General features: G+C 41.2%; 1 protein-coding gene across 3 annotated transcripts in view; it reads right to left on the bottom strand.

Annotated features, from left to right (window-relative positions):
• Positions 1–23,385, bottom strand: part of LOC124719954 (serine/arginine repetitive matrix protein 2-like) — a 327,019-nt gene that overhangs the window by 176,165 nt on the left and 127,469 nt on the right. For all 3 annotated transcript variants that reach the window (XM_047245163.1, XM_047245165.1, XM_047245164.1), the window contains exon 2: positions 8,939–9,345. In XM_047245163.1, coding sequence (XP_047101119.1) covers positions 8,939–9,326 — 388 coding nt within the window. In that variant the 5' untranslated portion in view covers positions 9,327–9,345. The remainder of the gene's footprint in view (positions 1–8,938; positions 9,346–23,385) is intronic.

Raw genomic sequence — 23,385 nt, 5'->3', positions numbered from 1 at the left:
GTGTATGGAAGACTGCACGATTCAGAGGACTGGAGGATATGTCAGGATGCGTGGATATTACATGCAGCACTCCCTATAGTGTCTGCAACTACCTAACAGATGGATGGCAATGAGTGGACGGACTGGCCCATATACCCAACAGGTGTGTGTTTCCAGACATATCATTACAGGACCTTTCTTCTAGTTTTGAACAATGCTACCTCCTATAGGAATGTATGATGCTTTTTCTCAACACACTGTATAGGATGAACCATATGCACTGTAAAAGAAGATTCCACTGAACACCAACAACACATTCGTCTTCTACAGCCCAAGAAAACTGCAATAGCTGAATACTATATTTCTCTTGACTGTTCTGTGGATTACAACAAAGTCAAGATACTGGTCATGGTGTCATCTTGTTGGGATCCAATGGTCAAGTGAAGCTGTGGAAATGTAGCTGTCAGACAACTTGTTCCACAGAAAAAAGGACTTCCATCTCGGAAATTCATGGAAAGCACTTTTTTCATGTTTGTGTTCGCAGAGGAATTATTGCTTTCAGTCTTTGCTGCCTGGCATTTCATTTCAACAACTGACAACTGTTTTAAAAATTATCCAACTAATTTGTATACACTGGAGATTTGCTGACTCAAAGCTCACTAAATTTTCATCTTAAGACACAAGGTTTCATTTATGGTGCTATTGTGCCAATTGCCTTTTTTGTGATGCATGCTCCTTCAAGTCCATATTATATCTATGAACAATGTGGTTGGATGGTTGGTTTGGGGAAGGAGACCAGACAGCGTGGTCATCGGTCTCATCGGATTAGGGAAGGATTGGGAAGGAAGGCGGCCGTGCCCTTTCAGAGGAACCATGAACAATGTGATTTTAGCATTTCTGCATATGAGTATGCATATGAGATGCTCAGAACTTAGTAACTGACTCATATTGAAGCTAGTTGTACGATTAACAGTCCTCACTGAAGATGGTCGTACGATTAAGAGCCAAAATTTTGGTCAACGAAGTATTGCTTCAATTCACAGTTGAATCTTCAGATACATCAAAATAAAATAGATATACAAATTATCGATAGAGCAGCTGTTTTTTCCTCATCGGTATGTACTGAATCTGTCACCCGATTTCATACTCATTTCTCAACTCATTCCTTGTTTCTGGCTCCTGCACCCACTCACACACTCGTCACTTCATAAGTCAGTCTTGGAAGGGTACGCAACATGATGGGTTATAACTGAAGATATGAATCTTTGTGTACTACTGTGAGCAATGGCCTTTTCCAAGGTGCATAACTTCAAATGTCCACTGATTGCAGTTCCCCTCACAATGTTTGCTCAGGAACTGGTAGAGATGGACCTGCATTCACCGACACCAAATGTCAGATTTGAGACCAACTGTCATTGACAGGAGACACTAACAAACTGGGCAACTTCATACACATTGGCCCACATCCTTTCGTCTTTCCCTCTCCTTCCCTCTTTCCTGATGAGGCAACAGTTTGTTGCGAAAGCTTGAATTTTTGTGTGTGTGTGTGTGTGTGTGTGTGTGTGTGTGTGTGTGTGTATATATATATATATAGAGGGAAACATTCCACGTAGGAAATATATATCTAAAAACAAAGATGATGTGACTTGCCAAATGAAAGTGCTGGCAGGTCGACAGACACACAAACAAACACAAACATACACACAAAATTCAAGCTTTTGCAACAAACTGTTGCCTCATCAGGAAAGAGGGAAGGAGAGGGAAAGACGAAAGGATGTGGGCCAATGTGTATGAAGTTGCCCAGTTTGTTAGTGTCTCCTGTCAATGACAGTTGGTCTCAAATCTGACATTTGGTGTCGGTGAATGCAGGTCCATCTCTACCAGTTCCTGAGCAACCATTGTGAGGGGAACTGCAATCAGTGGACATTTGAAGTTATGCACCTTGGAAAAGGCCATTGCTCACAGTAGTACACAAAGATTCATATCTTCAGTTATAACCCATCATGTCGCGTACCCTTCCAAGACTGACTTATGAAGTGACGAGTGTGTGAGTGGGTGCAGGAGCCAGAAACAAGGAATGAGTTGAGAAATGAGTATGAAATCGGGTGACAGATTCAGTACATACCGATGAGGAAAAAACAGCTGCTCTATCGATAATTTGTATATCTATTTTATTTTGATGTATCTGAAGATTCAACTGTGAATTGAAGCACCTAAATAGTTACAGAAATGAAAGAAATCGTGAAATAGTAACTCCATAAAGATTTCAGCTGCTGTCATTTTGAGAGGATTAATAAATTGTTCAATATGGCGGTGGCTGTTACAAAGATTTGAGTTTAAACGGATGTCTTCTGGGTCTTGTGGTGCACGCGAACACATAAAAGCCTCTGCCCCAAAAGCCGAGGCTGAGTCAGGTTAGGAAACCTCTGGTGTAAATAGGAAGCGGCAAGTTCTATGACCCAACAGATGATAGCTAACGACTTCACTGTGCAACAAGTTGGCATCAGAATTACTTTTTTCAGCTGTAGTCAGACTAGCGTGAGGTACAGACAATTGACAAAACCAAAGAGCATCGCAACTCCAGGCCATACTGGAATGTCTTCTTGAAAGGTCCACCAGCTGCTGTCTCGTTCGTGACATCCAATCGCCCACAGGTACATTCAGACATGCAGTGGTAAAGCTTAATGGCTCATTACTTTGGGCTCAGTCTAGTAACGATACTCAGATTTGATCGCCATTTCAGTCATTTGCCGATTGCAAGTGTTTCATGATGTGAGAGCAACAGTGCCGACCAGACATGCAGTAAGGTCCACAGAAGTCTGACACCCCCCTCCCACTCTTTTGTTGCCAAAACCTAGTTCTCGTTATTCAGGATTTTCTCCATGAAGTGTTTTCTCAGTTAAACTTGTGTAGTTATAGGAGAATGCTGGTTCCATATGTTCTTCTCTGAATCTGTCTGTGTCAGTGGAGGTTGCCCTAAGCTAAGAGTACATTGTTCTGTGCCTATTTTAGAACATATCTCTTTGTGCTGGCTCATAAATCATTTATGTGTGTTAAGATTTCTTACTCCTTCCCCCCATATCCATTCACATCATTGGGTCTGTGCAAGTAGGGTCATAGTCCATTCCTTCATATGATCTGATACTGGGTATAATAATATGAGATACCAGTGGCCTGTCAGTATTTATCCCACCTGCTAACTGGGACAAGCACTGTGCATTGCGGCTCCCTGGTACACAAAAACTGTGGTAGTTAGTTTAGTTGAGGTATTGCAAGTTATCCAATCAACAGAGAAACTGGAGAGTAGTTGAAAGGCGCATGTAGTGCAGTCCAGCAAATTACAATTTCTGCCCCTTGAATGCACCAAAAGTCAGTCAAACATTTAATCCTCAGTGTGTAGCTCTTGCTGGCAGTGGTTCTGTGACTTTCTGGCATTGTTTTTTGTTCCAGGACTTGTGCACACTCATTCAGGTTACCATCAACATGAACTACGATGTTTATTTTTGTGGTGTCACCAACAGACATCACACTTGCTAGGTGGTAGCCTTTAAATTGGCCGCAGTCCGTTAGTATACGTCGCACCCGCGTGTCCCCACTGTCAGTGATTGCAGATCGAGCGCCTCCACACGGCAGGTCTAGTCTAGAGAGACTCCCTAGCACCAGTTGTACAGCCGACTTTGCTAGCGATGGTTCACTGTCTACATACGCTCTCATTTGCAGAGACGACAGTTTAGCACAGCCTTCAGCTACGTCATTTGCTACGACCTAGCAAGGCGCCATATTCAGTTACTATAAGAAATTACTTCAAGAATGTATTCTGAACAGACAATATTGTGAATCATGTACCGTCAAGAGCGACGTTAATCATTAATGGATTAAAGTTAAGTATCAAACTAATTATGTCCGCTTTCTGAATTCTCATTCCTTGTCATGTTCCAGACCTCACGTCAGTAAGCTAAAACGCGTGCATTTCGGCCTCCACTCGTAACACAGTGTTGGCTCTTCTGCTAACACAACAATTTTAACATTCTTGGTGCTCTAGTGTTCCCTTTTCTTCTATGACTCCTTAATGAGTTTGCTGTCAACATTCTTGTGTTCCAAGATGACAACTGTGTTCATAGGGCTGCAAACAAACATTTCTAATTTGATGAAGTTGCTGGCACCATATCGTACCGGCCGGTCCGCTAAGGAGTCATATATTAGTAAAATGTCGGGGACTGTTCGGAACTGCATGTGACACACAGCAATCGACATCCCTGTAATTTGGTAGCTCTATCGGATCTGCTTATCAGTGAGTGGTTTCAGCTGGATACCGCATGCCTGAAAACATTTACGGATGCTTCTCGTCTCCAAATTGATACCGTTGCTGACACAAGCGACCGTGTTATGCAGTATTTAGTGTTACGTCTTCTGGGGGTGACTAATTTCTTGCCTAGTGCTCTTAGATCCTAGTACTGGATCAGGTAAAAGACCACACTTTGAGCAGTGACTATGCAAAGTAGTGTGGATAGATAAAAATGGCACTCTCCAAGCAGTGGCAGGGAAAACAAATAAAAGATGTGGAAACACAAGAGTTTTCAGTGCCAGTGGCCCCTCCTAGCAGAAGGGTTGAAGTGAAAGGATGAGGGATGAAAGACAAGGACTCGTGATGAAGAGCTGGTGAAAGATTACCCGGAACTCCAGGTCAGGGGAGTTTACATCCCGTAGAATGAGGCTCCCCTGACCTGGGATTCTGCGTGACTTTTCTGCAACTCTTCCTGTTTCCTAAACTTCGCCAGTCTTTTCCTTCATCCTTCTTCCTTTCCCTTCAGCCCTTCTGCCAGTAGGAGCCACTGGCTCTGAAAGCATGCACGTTTCCACGTCCGTTATGTGTACTTGGTGAGTACTAATAATAAAACTGTAAAACCATCCTTACTGCCTATCTGAACACACTACTCTCAAAAACTGCTGGAAAAATTTTAATGGGGTTTTCACAGGTAATTTGAGCATAGTTCAGGGCAACATGTAGGCTTTATCAAAATCACACCACACAAAAAAATATTAATTTAAAGTTGTAGGAGTCTGTGCTCAGCTTAGTAGTTCGTGTGTTTACCTTAGTGACAGTATAGCACACCAATGAACCAATAGATGATGCTGTTAGTTTCATAATAGGCCATGTCGAAGAACTAGTAGGTGGCAGTAGTAGTAGTATGCGTATGTGTATTTTCTGAATATAATAGAGGGAAACATTCCACGTGTGAAAAATATAACTAAAAACAAAGATGATGTGACTTACCAAACGAAAGCGCTGGCAGGTCGATAGACACACAAACATACACACAAAATTCCAGCCCCCGCAACCAACGGTCGCTTCGTCAGGAAAAAGCTGTGTGTATTTTCTGAAGTTTACATCAATGACAGAATTAAGCGTGTCAGTCTTATCGTTATAAATACGAGCTAACATTGATTTGACTTGGCTAGGATATGCAGATTTACTAATTTTGGTTTTGTGCATTAAAATTTAACAAAACCATTTTCTTTTTTCAATTGGTTTCATTTATATTTGACTTATTGGCCAGAAAAAACTGTTTTTTGCAAGTAGATTCCATACGGGTTCCATTTTTACCAATTGAGATATGGAACCCAGAGGCACAATGCAAATGCTTCCATTGCAAATTGTGAAGAATGTGGGACCCCACATCTTGCGAAAAGTACACTCCAATCATTTTAGCTGAAGGAACATACTCAAAGCATTCTGCTAGCTACTTGTGACAAATATAATCAAGTGAACAACATGCAAATAAATGGTGAACAGTAAATATTCTGCAAGATGGCAAATATTCATTTGAAGCAGAAAGTTCATAGAGGTGTTGCACTATTTTGAATGGTAATTGAGCCCTGTATGTGTTTATTGCTATCGTCAAAGAAGTTTTGTTATTTATTTCTGTGTTTTTTCTTTTCTTTTTCCTGGTGGAAATGTCCTTCAAAGCATTTCTGTCAAATTAATGCATTTCACATAGTTCACAATATATACAACACAGTTTGTGGTACATTTTATGCAGTTTTTGATACATTTTGTGCAGTTAGTAGTACAATTTACCATAGATTCTACACAATCTGAAACTAAATTTTGCAAAGTCCAAGAGACATTTCATGCACTCTACAATACGTTTTCCACAGTTGCATATAAATTTTAAACAGTTTATTTTATTCCTTAAAAAAGTTCACAGTCAACTTATTGACACTTTCATACTCTCGAGGGAGTGTGTAATTTTGCTTTTCTTTAGTTGATTGTGAAGATGAGGCAACGAGTAAATAGCAAACAATGGAGATACACTACTCCCACATGACACAGTGTTGGCAATCTGAAGGGTGCACTTTTTATTCTTTCATGGACTGAATTTTATCCCAGTTGTAATCAGTAGTCAACTGACCAGTAGGTGAAAGAATGAATAAATATGTGGATCCAAAGACATTACACGTAAAGATACAGGAGTTTCCTAATGCATTGTGTAGCCAGAGTTTTAGGCTAGGTTGGAAAGTGACTGTTCAGTTTTGAGTGAGTGAAGTCCAAAAATAAGAGTACGAAGCCAAATGTGAATACAAAATTCTGGGTGTGATGGTAGATGGATATGTAATGTAGCCCTATGTCTACATTAGATTTCAAAGTTATAAGAATTACTTGCTGCGAGCAAAGTGGGCAATGTGAATCAACTGAAAATATATGCTGCTAGAATCGTGCCAACTAAAAATTAATTTGGGTTGTCCATGCTCTGTGTTAAGTAATTTTTCATGTATTCCATCATGTTTTGGGATTGCATTTTAAGGGAGAGGGTAAGGAGTCATTCCAATCCCGGGAGCGGAAAGACTTACCTTAGGGGGAAAAAAGGACGGGTATACACTCGCGCACACACACACATATCCATCCACACATATACAGACACAAGCAGACATATATGTCACATCATCTTTGTTTTTTGTAGTGTAATATCAAAAAAAGTTTCATTTCCATATTTTTGTGAAAACACAATTGAAATTACGGAACAGTCCTACAAAGAAATATGCATAATTTACAAATGTATAAATACAAAAGAAGAAGTATAAATACAGTATCCTGGACAGTTTCTGTACGCTGGGTGTAGCTGTTTCGTTTCTCTACGTCGTTATTTTGTAAACATCGCTATAGACCGCTATAGTTTTACCTATGGCCATTTGCATTTCACAGTTGAAATGCTACCAAAAGCACTGTCAAGGTGTCGGGGATTTCCCCAAGTTGACTAGACTGCAGGAATGTCTCAGTAGTAAAGAATAAATATATTAAAACTTCACACATGATCCAGCATTTTTCAGGCATCTCAGTGTTTATGATACTATATCTCCAGAACAGTGGTTCTTACCTCAACAGTAATTCTTGTCTGACAGTAAGATATATATGTAATAAGTCTGGTTGAAATCTGTTTGGTGGTTTACAAAAAGATGTGGAAACACACACACACACACACACACACACACACACACACACACACACACACACACACACAGAGAGAGAGAGAGAGAGAGAGAGAGAGAGAGTTTCATTAGAGAAATGCATATGGTTTGCTAAACATTTTTTTTTTACAATAAATAAATAAAATTAAAACACTTCAGATTCAGCATTTCTAACGAGGCAGAGGGGGCACAATGGTGTGGGTGGAATGGCAAGAGAGCTCGACACCATAAAAAGAGCTACTTGCATCAATACACTCAAACTGCATTGTGTCATGGCATCTGCTGGCTGCAGTCACCCACCTGCCACTCAGCACCCAGCTAGTTAACTGAAACCAGGGACACTTTGGCACAAACCATAAGTGACATTTGCAGTGGCAACACCACAACAAACCCAATTCTGTGCTTATAAAAACTGGCTGTAGGCCTGGGTAAGTCACCGAATCGGTGAGCCATCACGTCGACGCCTGCCACACGGCCGGCTTCTGCCCTCGGGCCTCTCTACTCGACTGTCATCTTGACGCGACCAAGTGTCAGGTGTCCGGTCACTGCCCGGAGGGCCGAGGCCCTATGGCACCAGCAACACCAGTCTCCACGAATCGACCGTCTCGTACTTGGCGGGCCGTGCCAGCTTGCCACATCGGCCCTGATGTAGCTCACTACCAGCAGGGGATATCTATTATGCAAGGTTACACCACGTCTGGGCCACCCTAAATACAGTAGCTGCTGACGATTACTACGACACTTCGTCTCCGGGTCTGTGGGTCGAGCCTGACGTTACGACATTGCCAAATGTCGGCCCGAGCTCGGAGTAAAAAATGGATTGCGCTGCCTTTGAATGGTTTCTGACTCATCCTGACCCACCATTTTCTACCACAGCACACCCACATCCTCTACAATAGGCACACAATGATTTAAATACATTATCTCATTACTCTAATGAGTGTACCTACAAAATCTGCCTGCCAGAAATTCCTTCCACAGGTATTGATGTATATCAATAGGCAGCAGGAGGATTTCACTCTACCTAAGAAACCTGGACCTCTAGCTACGATAGCTTTCAGCAGTACTGACAGTGCAACAGAAAACGCTTGTAACGTGAGCCTTTAGGTATCATTTTATTCTTTTCTATCACTATGTAGATATCTGCTTGGCAGATATCGTAAATTATGGAATGAGTCTTTGTTTCCTATTTTTAACTACTGACAGTTGGAGGATGAGCACTGGCTGTTCAAAACTGATGAAGCCACTGTGAAATGTTCCTGCGATTATCTCATTTTTATATATATATATATATATATATATATATATATATATATATATATATATATATATATATATATAGACACACACACACACACACACACACACACACACACACACACACCCCTATCAGAAAGGTCACTCCCGTTCATGACAAGTCTGTGAAAGACAACGACACAACTGAAATGTTCCATCACACTGTACATAATCGAGGCCACCACAACGGACTTACCACTACCAGCATACTGCCGTGACGATCCGAGTGTCGGTGTCTCGTGGTCGCTGTCTTCCGACCACGCCGACTCTGCACTCGGAGAGGAAGCACGGAGCCGGTCTATGCGGCCGAGAAGTTGTTCGACGGTCGGCGTGCGCCCGACGGAAGAGCTCCGTCGCCTCGCCTCGGGTGCACTGTGCGGCACAGTCACAGTCACGGCCGCAGGTGTCGCCACCGGTCTGCCGGCTCCGCCCCCCCTGCCGCCCCGGCGGGACGGTTGCGACGGGGCAGGTACCGGGGGCGGGAGGTGGAGCAGGGACGCGTGCTGGCGGCAGTAGCCGCGGTGTGCCGGGAGGGATGCCCGCGAGCACCGGTAGCCGCCAGAGTTGACGTGGCGGCAAGACATGGCGGGGCAGTCCTACTGTCTGCAAGACGAACAATCCAACTTAGTTCTGCTTAAAACCACTGCATACTATTCACGACATTTGCAATTACACTCTATAAACTCTTAAAGTAATACAAGATGTACAACTTTGCTACCGCCGTTTGCCAATAGGTAACCAATGGTAAGCAGCGGTTGAAAGAAACAGATAGCAGACGTCAGGCAGTTAGCTCGGACCTCAGTCATCATAACCTCATTCAAACATTAGTTGATTTGTGGCCAAGTCATAAAGTTGTTCTCGATTGAAAATGTCAGTTTACGAGCCTAATTCTCGTTATTTGGGTGTTACTGTTTTGTTTCAATATGAAGTAAACAGCGGCCGAGTCTCGTCGAATGCTCTCAAGTACGTACGGTAGTGAAAGAGCGTGTCGTGAGTGGTTTCAATGCTTCAAGAACGGTGACTTTAATGTCGTAGACCGGCATAGTGGTGGAAGAGAGAAAGTTTTCCAAGCTTCAGAATGGGAGACATTGCCGAGAGAAGACTCGTGTCAAACCCGAGGAGGATTGGCACGATTAGTGGGAGTGACATAGCAAGCCATTTTAGAAAGTCTCAAGGCTACGGGTACGATTCAGAAAGAAGGAACTTGGGTTCCATGTGAGCTGTAACCAAGAGACATTGAACGGCACTTGTGTTTTTGTGAACAGTTGCTTCAGAGGCAAAAACGGAAGGGATTTCTGCATCTCAGTGTGACCAGAGATGAAACGTGGTTTCATTACGATTAACCTAAATGCAAAAAATCATGGGGATATCCTGGCCATGCTTCCACATCGCCGGTCAAACCGAATATTCACGGCTCCAGGATTATGCTCTGCATTTGGTGGGACCAGCTCGGCGACATGTACTGTGAGGTGTTGAAACCAAGTGAAACAATCACAGGTGCTTGTTATCAAACACAATTAATGCGTTTGAGCAGAGCATTAAAAGACAAATGGTCGCAATACAGCGAGAGGCACGATAAAGTGATTTTGCAACACAATAACACTCGACCCCGTGTTGCAAAAAGAGTTCAAAACGTACTTGGAAATTTTAAAATGGCAAGTCTTACCCCACCCGCCGTATTCTCCAGACATTGCTCCCTCTGACTATCACCTGTTTAGATCAGTGGCGCATGGCCTGGCTGACCAACACTTCCGATCTCATGAAGTAGTCACAAATTGGATCGATTTGTGGATCGCTTCAAAAGATGAACATTTTTTTCGACACGGTATTCATACACTGCCTGAAAGATGGGTGAAAGTAGCGGCTGGTGACGGAAAATACTTTGAATGATACATGTGTAACCAATTTGTTTCATTAAAGCCTCAAATGTTGGGGAAAAAATGGCAGAAGCAAAGTTGTACACATTGTAATCTAATAGGCAATTAAAAATCAGTATGGGAATTTTGTTATTTCTCCTGTTTCAAACCTCAAAATGAAGCAACTCCCACACACTCAACATACACAGTTTTCAAACTGTGTACGTTGAACATGAGGGAGTTACTTCAACGCAATGTTTCGAACAAAAGAAATCAAGAAAATTCATCGATATACGTCTTGGCATATTGGCGACAAAATGAAGGTCCTTGCATAACAACAGGAAGGTCTCATGATGAAGCTCTGACTTCAAAATCTACATTGGCATAGTAAAAATGCTTATAAGATCATGTACAGTTTTTATTATTAATTTTTCTCTGAAGAATATTGGACATATTGAAGCAGCCCTTAGTACTTCCTCTTCTTCATTTTTCCAATAGGCATTATTTGAGAGTTTTTGAGGAGGGCCATTAAGAAAAGACAAGAAAGAGTGCAGTAGCTGTCCCATAATGCAATGTTACATGACTACATTTTAGGAGTGTCTGCAATGAAACTTTTAATAAATGTTTTACTTACTACACTTTACAAGAGTTCATCATAAGACTCTTAAGGTAATGCAAAGCTGTCCTAAAAATTAAGGTTGTTTTCAACACAGCAGGGCTTTACTCAATTGAAATGGTATGCCCCTTCCCTACCTCTGAATTTTGAATTGACTGACCCAGTGTGTTAACAGAGGAAATCGAAATAGCAGGGCAGCTTGGTAGTTTTCAACGTGAGGTTGAAGCTCAGTCTCGTGTCTGTGTTTAGTAACAAAGAAATTTGTTTTTGGATAGGTTTCATCAAGAGCAAACAATTTTCTTCTTCTTCTTCTTCTTCTTCTATACCCAGACATGTTTCACTTAAGTTACAGCAGCAGTGGTTTTTTTTTTCTTCTTCTTCTTCTTCTTCTTATGAGATTAACAGGAAAGAACTGCTTTTTACTGTCTGTACATACAGAATTTAAGTTTTGAAGTAAGGTATTCACAAACTGAAACAGAAAACTTTTTCTATTTTGTTGGCACACAGTTGGTTTCTGCACTCTGCAGTGTAACTGTCATCCTATTACAGTTTGCAATTCGCCACAGCAGAGAACTTATAGCCTGGAATGTTAAACTGTTATGGTTTACATTATTTTATTCTGTGTTAAAGATAGTGTGTTTGCACAGAACCTAATAATTGAAGAAAACTACTAAATATGAAAAACCACAGTAGAAGGAAAAGAAATAATAAACAAATGTACAGACCTCTGCAACTGAACTCTGTTCTCTGCTCTCCAAGAACGATCAAGTGACCAAAAAACACGCACATGCATACACACATGCACGCGTGTGCATATTCTCTACTGTTGCAGGTGACATACTGCGAAGTACAGAAAATTACAGACACTACAGGATGGGTTGACAAGGTACAAGAAAATTCTGTTTCAATTAGTGAATACTTCACTTGAAAACTGACATTCTGTGTGTACAGACAGCGAAAAGCAATTTTTTCTTGTTAAAAACAGTATTATGAAAAGGCCAGATTGCTACTCACTGCAACCTAACCTTTTTCTTGTTACTTTCAAAGAAATTAATCTGACAGAAGCAAATAAAAAACCAACTGTTGCTGTAACTTCAACAAAATGTGTGTGAGTAAGAAAGAAAAAAGAATTGTGTTTGCTTAAGGTGGAACCTATCCAAAAAAAAATTCATTGGTATTTTTCATTCTTTCACGTCTTGTTCCGTAAATGTCATCACTAAGAAAAATCTTTCAAGAATGCGGAATGAGTCAGGTTATACATCAATAGGCAGAGAAAGCTGTTACTGGCATTGAGTCGCAGAGAAGCACAATGAGAAAAATACTCGAAATATTTAAGCTTCCAGGGAAAATTTCACTAGGATATAACTTTGACTGCATTTGACTATAATAACAAACTGCTAGGGTGTGTGTGTGTGGTTGAGGAGGCAGTATGGGGTGGGAACGGTGAGATGATGGTGGTGGTGGTGGTTAGTGTTTAACGTCCCGTCGACAACGAGGTCATTAGAGACGGAGCGCAAGCTCGGGTTAGGGAAGGATTGGGAAGGAAATCGGCCGTGCCCTTTCAAAGGAACCATCCCGGCATTTGCCTGAAACGATTTAGGGAAATCACGGAAAACCTAAATCAGGATGGCTGGAGACGGGATTGAACCGTCGTCCTCCCGAATGCGAGTCCAGTGTGCTAACCACTGCGCCACCTCGCTCGGTGGAATGGTGAGAGATAATAGGGTAGGGCTGGGGGAAGATGCTAGTGCCATCTGTGGGAAAGTGCAGAGGTGAGCTGGGGACACTATAGAGCTGCTGGGTGCAGTGTTGGGTGGCTGTGTGGGGGTGGGGGAGGGAGGAAGTAGAGAAGAGGGAAGGTCTTACAGGTGCATCAGCAGGATGTAAGGTGTGTGTGTGTGTATACTGTAGTCAGAGCACTGAAAGGGATATGCAAATGAAGGACAGGGGCTAGTAATTATGGGAAATACTTCAGAATACAGGATGTCCACAAAAGAATATCCCAGTTACAAATGACAATAGTATCACCTGTAAGCATTGTAAACTGTTGATTCAAGGTCACAGTTAAGGAGTAACTCAAACAGTTATAAATAAGTGCTTCTATGAATACTGATTTTCATTTTCCCACTTGCAGAACCACACTAACAAAATGGAGATTGCCAAGCATAACACATTTTGTGTTCTGCAGTTTGCTAAGAGGCAATCTGTAATTTCAGTTCAATGTGCATTTTGTTTAAAGTTTAAATTGTGACCCCCACCAGGTAAAAACATTTGTCAGTCGTACAGTCAATTCCAAATGACCGAATGCGTGTAACCGGAAAAGCACAGGACAACTGAAAGTGTCTGAAGAGGACGTTGATCGTGTCGGAGCATCTTACTGAATACTCCTCTTGAAATTCAGTTGCCAAAGATGACAGTGTGGACAGTTTTAAGAAAATGTTTTCACATGCATCCATACTGGTTACCACTGGTATACACTTTGAAGCCAGATGACTGTGTTGTATATTAAGTGACAAGCTGCGGCGGGAAGATGACACTCTTGATAATGTGGTGCTCAGTGCTGAGGCAACTTATCTAAGTGGAAAGGGGAACACCCACAATGTTCATATCTGGAGAACAGATTATCATCTGCAACTTCTGAAGCTACATTAATAGTGGTGGCTTATCAGGCTATGTTGCAACAATGGCTCTCTCCCCTATTAGAAGGTGAACATGAGAACTTTATTTAGCACCAAGATGGAGCTCCTCCCCATTGACATCTCTCTCTATGAGAGTGGTTGAATATCGAAGTCAGTGACCACTGCACTGGTTGTAATGGTAAGTACGACACAGAGCCCCTTTCTGCTGGGCTCTGCGTTCACCTGACTACACACCATGCGATTCTTTTCCTCTTCGAGGCTTCACAAAAGAATGTCTATGGTCCACCACTACTTAATGATTTGCCAGAGTTGAGATATAGAACTGAAGAAGCTATTGCTGTCATTACTCCGGACTTGTTAACCAATGCTAGGGAAGAATTGCATTTCAGGTTGAATGTGTGCTGTACAATTAGAAGAGCTCAATTATCAATCTCACGTACAATTTGTTGTAAATAGTCTAAATGTGACTGTTATAAGAGACATTATTTTATGGACACACTGTACTTCAAATGTATGTGTGATAGGAGACAGCTACATTCAAAGATCACTGCTCCTATACCGCTTATCTGTGTTCTTAACTAATACTTCAGACAAAGCATTTTAATTTTACATAGACCACTATTAGCTGTCTGTGTAATGGCAAAATCTGCCCAATAGAAATATTAAGAGTTAGGCAGAACTTCCATTCAGGTATACTGTAGGAGTGGCTAATGATTATTCTGTTTTTGTGTTTAAATATAAGGGGATATTTCAGTTTCCTGTCATATGTTGACTGGCAACCTGTTATAGACTTTAGTACCACAATATAAAACTCCATTCCGAACCCTAGAGGGAGATGCTGGTTTATATGGATATTATTTCTATTTCTGGTATTGGGGTTGTGAACCACTGAGTGAAGCAACCTTCAACTGATGTGAGAAGGTTAAGCGGCCTGACATTTGCGTCTGAGGTTCACAAACCCCCACATTTTTGGGAACATTTCAGGGGCAGTGAAAAAGTCAGTGTATGATGCATGTTGATGAAAGACAGCATAGTTGGACAATTTTTCTTCACCTAGCAGACAGTAACAGAACGCAATTTGGGCAATTTTCTGTCTGTCCCTCTACTTCTTCCCCTTCAGCCAAAAGCTATCTTCCAGCAGAATGTTGAACCACTGAACTGGAGTTTTCAAGTCTGTGACATTCTGGACCGAATAGATCCACAGTGATGGGTAGGACATGATGGCCACCGCTATCTCAGAACGTAATCCCTCTGGATTTCCTCCTGTTTGGATATGTGAATGACATTGTGTGTGCCTCATCTGTACACTACATTGGAAATATCCACAGAAGAACTGTGGATACAATAGTCTGTCACCCCAGAATATTTGTGTATATACAGGTTGACACACAGCATTGTCTAGACATGTTATGGGTTACAAAAAGAGCCCATGTAGAAGTGTATCATTTTTTTGTACAAAAATTTTTTTGACTTACTATACACAATACAAAACAAACTGCAGGTATCTATGTCTCACATTTTTTCATTTGTAAATCATGAAGGTCACATGGGGACACCCTGCTCTATTGAATAAACTTGTGTACACAAGCCCTTCACTGACGGTTCTACCCACTCCAGAACAAAAGATGATACACAGCTGTCAAAGGATGTATAAGTAAATAAAGAAGTAACTGAATTTTGCACATGTACATAACTTACTACAGCGAAAATATCGGACATCGTGTTGAACCATCACTGCCACTGTATCATAATAGGGCTGTAAAGAAATAGTAAATGCAGTGCGTATAGGAGAAATAAGTCACAAAAATATAAAAGCAAATACAACAGTCAGCTCTTCTGGCCAATAAGGAGGATTCTCTTTGTCTGTCCTGACTCTGACTTTGAACACAATGGGGATGGGAAAATAAATGCAGGGACCACAGCTGAAAAAGAAATGCGGTCAAGCATTGACAGCGAATAAGCAACAAGAACACCAAAGAGAACAGGATTTAATATTATCAGTCACCATTGAGTGTTATACAGAAAGTTAAAAACATTTGCACATAGATACTAAAGAGATTGTTTGTGCTGGCTGGTCACTAATTTTGTGTGTTCATTAGGGTGAACAAGTTTGCTCAACACAGTTCATACTATTCATAAAGTTCTAAAGAATTACCACCTTGCTGACTGAAATGCGAGTTATTTTTCAGTTTTTGTACACAAAAATTGTTGGATCCTGAGAAATAACAGTAGCTAGATGGAACAATGGACAGAACTACAGTTCTAAATCATAATTTATTGAAGAACTACAGAACACTTTTGTTTTTGGAGACTGAACAACATCTACATAGGTGTCCGCAAGTGCCAACAATGTGATACCCAGTTAGTGCTCTCTTTTCACAAGATCCAGAAGGCAGCAGATATGAGAGGTCCAAAGATATTGGAGGCCTTTTTTCCCCCTTCTGAAGTGACTCACATTTGATTCCAAATCAACATACATTAAACATTTTATGTGCTTACCGAAAATCAGAACAGGAAGTCTTCATAGCAAATAGAACTGTGTATGTTTGTCTTAGATGACGCAAAAATCACAAGTGAAGGTAGTATCTGACATGATTTCAAAGTAGTGGAAAGATGGGCAACTTGCTTTAAACGTTCAGAATGGCAAAACTGTGCAGTCCATAAAACACTAAAATAGGATTCGGCCAACTTCTACAAATATCTGGATGTAACAGTTTGTAGCGATACAAAACGGAATGATCACATTGGCTTTGCCATGGATAAAGCAGGTAGCACATCAGTTCACTGGTAGAACACTAGGGAAATGAAACCAGTCTACAACGAAGTCTGCTTAGAAAACACTCGTGTGACCTCCCCTATAACATTATTGAAATGTGTGAGACCCATAACAAAGAATATTGAACATACACACAGAAGGGCAGCTTCATTGGTCACAGGCTCGTTGGAGCACTGGGAGAGAACTACACAGATGCTGAAAAAACTGAACTGGCAGATACTTCAAGTCGGACATAATCTATCCCAAGAAAGCCTACTTACAAAGTTTTATGAGCCAGTTTTAAATTATGATTCTAGGAATATAGTACACACCCCTACAAATTGCAGTAATAGGGATCGTGGGGCTGAGATTACATTAATTACAGCACGCACAGAAGAGTTTAAGCAATCATTCTTTCTCTGTTCCATACATGAAAGAAATGGGAAGAAATTCTAACAACTGGTGCAATGAGAAATTCCCTCAGTAATGCATTTCACAGCACATACATATTCAGGTTTTCAAGGTGCAAAGACTGTTCCATAAAATTTCGGGCATGCAGCAGCATAAATTCAGATTATTCTTCTAATATGTCAGCTGGATACTGTCCAGCAATCTTCATAGTGAGCCAAGGTGACTGATGCTCCAGAACTTGCTCCATCCTTTTAAACCAGAGGACCGAATCACTGCATAAGCTGAATTTATGTGGCTGCATGCCCGAAACTTTATGGAACATTTCACAGCAGTTTGCAGAGTGTGGGTGTAGATTCAGTGTACTATACTTTAAGGTAGTCGTCATCACTGGAAACTTGTCACAAAACGCTTTGAAATTTGCAGACAATAGTACACACCCCTACAAATTGCAGTAATAGGGATCGTGGGGCTGAGATTACATTAATTACAGCACGCACAGAAGAGTTTAAGCAATCATTCTTTCTCTGTTCCATACATGAAAGAAATGGGAAGAAATTCTAACAACTGGTGCAATGAGAAATTCCCTCAGTAATTCCCTGGTGAAAAGATTTCCAACTGACCATAAACAAAAACTTACGTATCAAATTCAGAATTTTAAAAGTCACTGGGGAGGGGGGGGGGGGGGGGGTGTACAAGGGAAGTGGCAACCAAATGACTGTTGAAGTTGGGATGCAAAATCTGCAAGACTAGAGACATACCATCAGACTTTCAGAAAAATATCATTTGCACCATGGGTGTCCACAGAATTTTTTCCAGGGGGAACTAGACTCTTAAAACTGTCATTTTTTTTATATAAATGAGATGTTCAGTTTTGAGACATGTCACGCCATAAGAATTAAATTTTATAGGTGACACTGAAAACTCATTGTATCCCAGAGAATTCATGGTGGTCCATTCAATATATAAATAAAACTTCTGTACTCCAGATTTCAGAGTAAAAAAGGGGGGGAGGGATGCAAGTGCACAAGCTCATGCATCGAAAATGCTGACAAGAATTACGTACAAAGGAATGGAAAAGTAAACTGAGAATCTGTTAGATGACGATCAGTATGACTTTAGGAAAGGTAAAAAGTACCATAGATGCAGTTCTGACATGGTCGATAATGGGAGCAAGGCTTAAGAAAAATCAAGACACAATCGTAGGATTTTTTCAGCCTATAAAAAGTGATTGATAATATAATATGCTACAAGATGTTTGAAATTCTTCAGAAAAATAGGTATAAGCAATAGAGAAAGATGGGTAATACACAATTTGTGCAAGAACCAAGACGGAACAGTATGTGCAGAAGACCTAGAACGAAGTATTCAGACAAAAGAGGGTGTAAGACAAGAATGCAGTCTTTCAACCCTGCTCCTTGATCTATACATCGAGGAAGCAATGACGGAAATAAAAGAAAGGTTTAAGAGTGGATTAAAATTCAAAGCAAAAGGATATCACTGGTCTGGAGTACGTTCAATGGTACAGCAGCGAACCATGGACAGTTTGGGAAAATGGAAAAGAAGATAACTGAAGCATTAGAAATGTGGAGCTATATAAGGATGTTGAAAATCTGATGGACTACATGTTGAGTAGAATGTGAGGAAAGCTTTGACAAGAAGTAGTGACAGGATGACAGGACATGTGTTAACGTCTCAGGGAATAACTTAGGTGGTACTAGAGGGAGCTGTACAGAGTAAACACTGCAGGAGAACACAGAGACTGGAATAAGTCCTACAAATAAATGAAAATGTTGAGTTTAATTGGCTCTCTGAGATGAAGAGTTGGTACGATTACTGAATCACAATATTTGGTCTACGAGTACGATTAATTGTAATTTTGTGTATAATCTGACTTATGTACAAGAATTTATATCTGATCTCATGGCCAGTAGATATTCGACAACTTGTTACATGTAATACATGGGTAATGTTATGTTGCATTGCACTGCCATGATGTAATTTTTGGAAAGTCTTGCTATACGAGTAGGTGCATCTGAAGATTAGGCTGGTAATCCTGATATCGATTATGCAATAAAGACATTAAGAAACCATCCTCGCAGGCTAATTTACTAATTACTTAATTCCAAAAAACATAAGATTTCAGAATGAGATTTTCACTCTGTAGCGGAGTGTGCGCTGATATGAAACTTCCTGGCAGATTAAAACTGTGTGCCGGACCGAGACTCGAACTCGGGACCTTTGCCTTTTGTGGGCAAATGTCCCGAGTTCGAGTGTCGGTCCGGCACACAGTTTTAATCTGCCAGGAAGTTTCAACATAAGATTTGTTGGTGACATGGTAATTCTGTCAGAGAATGTGCTGGACTCAGAAGACTAGTTCAGTGGAACAGACAGTGTCTTGAAAAAAGATTATATAAGGGGCATTCAAAAAGAAACTAGTTGGAGGCATAGTTACAGAAACCATTACCTGTATGTTAGAAGTATTGGCCCCGGCTGTTGAGACGCTTGTCCCACTGTGACAAGGCGGTGAATGGCTGTCTCATAAAATTTCCAGGGCTGCGATGTTAACCAGTTCCGCACGTACAGCTGGACGTCATTACAAGGTGAATCGTTTGCCCCCTCAGAGTCTTTTTAAGGAGACCAAAAATGGAAAAATCACAGAGAGGTCCGGACTGTATGGAGAGTGGCAGAGAACCTCCCATTTGAATACCTGCAGGAGTGCCATGACTGTGGGCCGTATGAGACTTTTTTACATTGTCGTAGAGCAGAACGACCCCACGGGTGAGATAGCCTGGTTGTTTTGATTTTATCATTTGGCAAATGGTGGTCAAGATTTGCGAGTAACGCTGGCCATTCACTGTTGTCCCATGCTGCTGGAAATGAATCAGAAGAGGGACATCTTGGTCAAAGAAGAACGTCAGCTCTGAGGGGCAAACGATTCACCTCGGACGATGACGTCCAGCTGTACTTGCGGAACTGGTTAACATCGCAGCCCTGGGAATTTTATGAGACAGCCATTCACTGCCTTGTCACAGTGGGACAAGTGTCTCAACAGCCAGGGTCAATACTTCCAACATACAAGTACTAGTTTCTGTAATTATGCCTCTGGCTGATTTCTTTTTGAACGCCCCTTATACGATGAACAACAACAAAAGTAAAACCAGAATAATGGAATTTGATTGAATCAAACCGTGTGATACTGAGGGAATTAGATTAGCAAAAAAGACAGTAGTAGTCAAAGAGTTTTGTTATTTGGAAAGTGAAATAAATGAAGATGGCCAAAGTAGAGAGGATATAAAATGCAGACCAGCAATAGGAGGAAATTGAATATTTCTCGGGTATTCAGCCAGGTGCTGTTGTTCAAAGGCGCAATATTTTTGCAAAATGACTTGTTGCCATCTTCTGGCATTCCAGGAGTCTGATTGATCTCAGATGGGTACCAATCCTATACAATCTTTCACCCCCCCCCCCCCCCCCCTCCCTCGCACAGCATCTGCCCAGTTCGCAGCCAGAGGTGTCACGGTTCCCCCACCAGTCGGCACTGTGCTTCCCCACAGACCAACACACGAGGCATTGAGACGTTAGAGAGAGAGAGAGAGAGAGAGAGAGAGAGAGAGAGAGAGAGAGAGAGAGATGAGATGGGAGGGGGTGTAGATATTGTAGACGGGGAGACCAATAAATGAATACAGTATGCAGTTTCTAGTGGATGTAGGCTTTAGTAGTTATGCAGAGATGAAGAGGATTGCACAGGATAGAGCAGCATGAAGAGCTGCATTAAATGAGGCATTGGACTAATGATAACAATAACAACAACAATATGTTCAAATACAACTCAAGATATACATACACCTTCCTCCGCTGCACATCTCACTTAATGGCGGCAAGAATAGAAACACACATGTTTAGGCATATACAGATTGGTACCAGGAACATTTTTTCCTGCAAGCCATCCATAAACGGAAGAGGAATAAGACGGCAGTGCATAACTTCAGTACAGGGTGAGTGTAATATACGGCAAAGGTCTTCAGTGGGGGCTTCAGAAAGTAATTTACACGTGTCACCCCACACTAGAACCATTGTGCAACAAATGTGGCGCATTGCCAGAAGAAAGTATGTGTCTCTTGGTTCCTGCAGAGTTCCACTGCAGTTCAAATAAGAGGTGGATCATAATGTGCGAGCAAAATAGCACGGCAGCTGGAAACACTCAAAAGTTTAAGTATGTGGGACATATCACCCTTATGAGTGAAATGTGTAAAGTGTGCACTGATCCACTCTTGAAATTCTGGCAGTATATGGACTAAATGCACTGTCACATCGAGCCACAGTGAAATGGTGCCAACAATTTGACCAAGGCCACCAAGATGTGGATGGCAGGAAATCCAGATCTTGTACCGTGCAGTTCCCATTATTTCGGCAAGCTGAAAGAACATCTTCAGAGGGGGCAGGAGAGGGAGTGTAAGAGATTTTCCAAAAATGTGGAAGTTCCTGTAGTAGTTCTCAGATGGCTTGGTGACTAATGAGCTGATTTCTATCAGTGAGGAACTGAATGATTGGTAGCACCTTCCAACAACTGTTTACAGAGGCACTATGTTGACAAATAGTGTCATGTACCTGTGTCACTTTGAAGTGTAGTGCAGTACTCAATAAAAGCAACGTGGCCTGCCATAGTAATGTGATACTTTTTGAGGTACCCTTGTAAATGTGAGTAGTATTAAGGAGTAGTGGTTAATGGTTACGAATCCAAAACACATAATGTTGACCCTAGGAGATGGGATGTCTTTCAATCGTGTGCAGACACACTGAAACCAAACTGCATTTTTCAGGGTACTTCCAAAGGTGAATATGTACTTTACATACAGATGGTATACGGGTGATAGCTTCAGGATGATGTCTGTGTTGAACCTGCAGATATGACGAAGATTCATTAAATGTCTTGTGGTAATCTGACTAGCCTATGCCACAATTTTGTTGTTTATTGTTTCAGAGAGAATCTTATTTGGCATAATTAGGTACACGGCTCCTCCTTCCAGACCTTCCCAACAAAGAAAAATCTGTGCAATCAAATCATTCAAATCTACATCAGCAGCTAACTATGCTACTATTAGACTGTGGCATACATCCTCAGCTCGCTCACTGGGTGCAACAAGTGGTTGTATATCATTAATATTCAGTTGCTCAATAATCCTATATAGCTGCTTTACTGATCATATTTAGGCCTAATTCATATAACTGACTTCGAAAACATAATTCACCTGGGAGTCCAAATCTGTCAAAACATTGAAGTACATAAAGTGATCCCAAAATATAACAACATCAGAAACCAGTCGTGCAACAATATGCATAAAACATCCCAGTTCTTGCATGTCAAACATAGAGCAACATTTTGGATCACTTTACTCAATGCCTCATTCAAGCTAGACTACAATAAACGCACCTGAATATTAAATTGTATAATTTCAAAATCAACCATGTATTAAGTACCACCAATGAAACAACTGAATGGATTATCCAACACAGTATCTGTATTGATAAATGACACATGGTTTAAAGTGAAAATGCGTGGTACCGAACCCCCCTCCCCTCGATATCTTGTTTGTAGTGACTGACAGATGCATTATGCGGGCCAAGTTCTAGCTTCGGTTGGAAGGTGACAATATGATTGAGACTTGGCGAAGCCTACTGATGCGAAACCCAAATAAAAGTTGTGCCAACTGACTGGTACCGAATCAAAAACAGCAGGCATAGACAAAAATAGAAAACACACAAAAATTGCGTAAGTAAAAGGACTGAAAGAACAGACTGAAAACTAGCTTTTTTTTTTTTTTTTTTTTTTTTTTTTAAAAAAAAGAAGTCCCTTCACTGTATTATCCTCTGCATTATCTCCCTTTGTTACCCTCTGCACAATTGGTATTATTTTACAGTGTGCCGTAATAATTATACACTATACAGCGGGCAAGAGTGTTTTAAGTTTGCACAGGCTGTCACATCAGTGCTTAAATACGATTGCATATTACAGGATGCCACTAGGCTCAAACTCTTACTTTCACACTGACAACTTACGCCTTTAAGGATGCGTAACTTGTATGCTCAGTTTTAATTGTCCTCACAATAAATAACATTCTAAACTAGAGTCTGCCGATGCACATACAAAAATGGCGATTTCCTTCACTATGGCCTGTTAACGACTTCTGATTCTGGAAGTCCGGGACAACTACCATTTATGCGACACAGTATGGCGGCAGTTAGGGGGGGGGGGGAGGTAGTTTTGTGTGGTTGCTTAAAAGATGATACCGGTACAGGTCAGCCTGAACTACCACCACATTTACGACACCTGCAAACTTCAAAAAACTATTGCGCTGTAGTTGTTAT

The sequence above is a fragment of the Schistocerca piceifrons genome, chromosome 11, assembly GCF_021461385.2.
Source record: "Schistocerca piceifrons isolate TAMUIC-IGC-003096 chromosome 11, iqSchPice1.1, whole genome shotgun sequence".
Lineage (NCBI taxonomy): Eukaryota > Metazoa > Arthropoda > Insecta > Orthoptera > Acrididae > Schistocerca > Schistocerca piceifrons.
The sequence above is the reverse complement of the archived record's forward strand: the minus strand, read 5'-3'. Positions and strand labels throughout refer to the sequence as shown.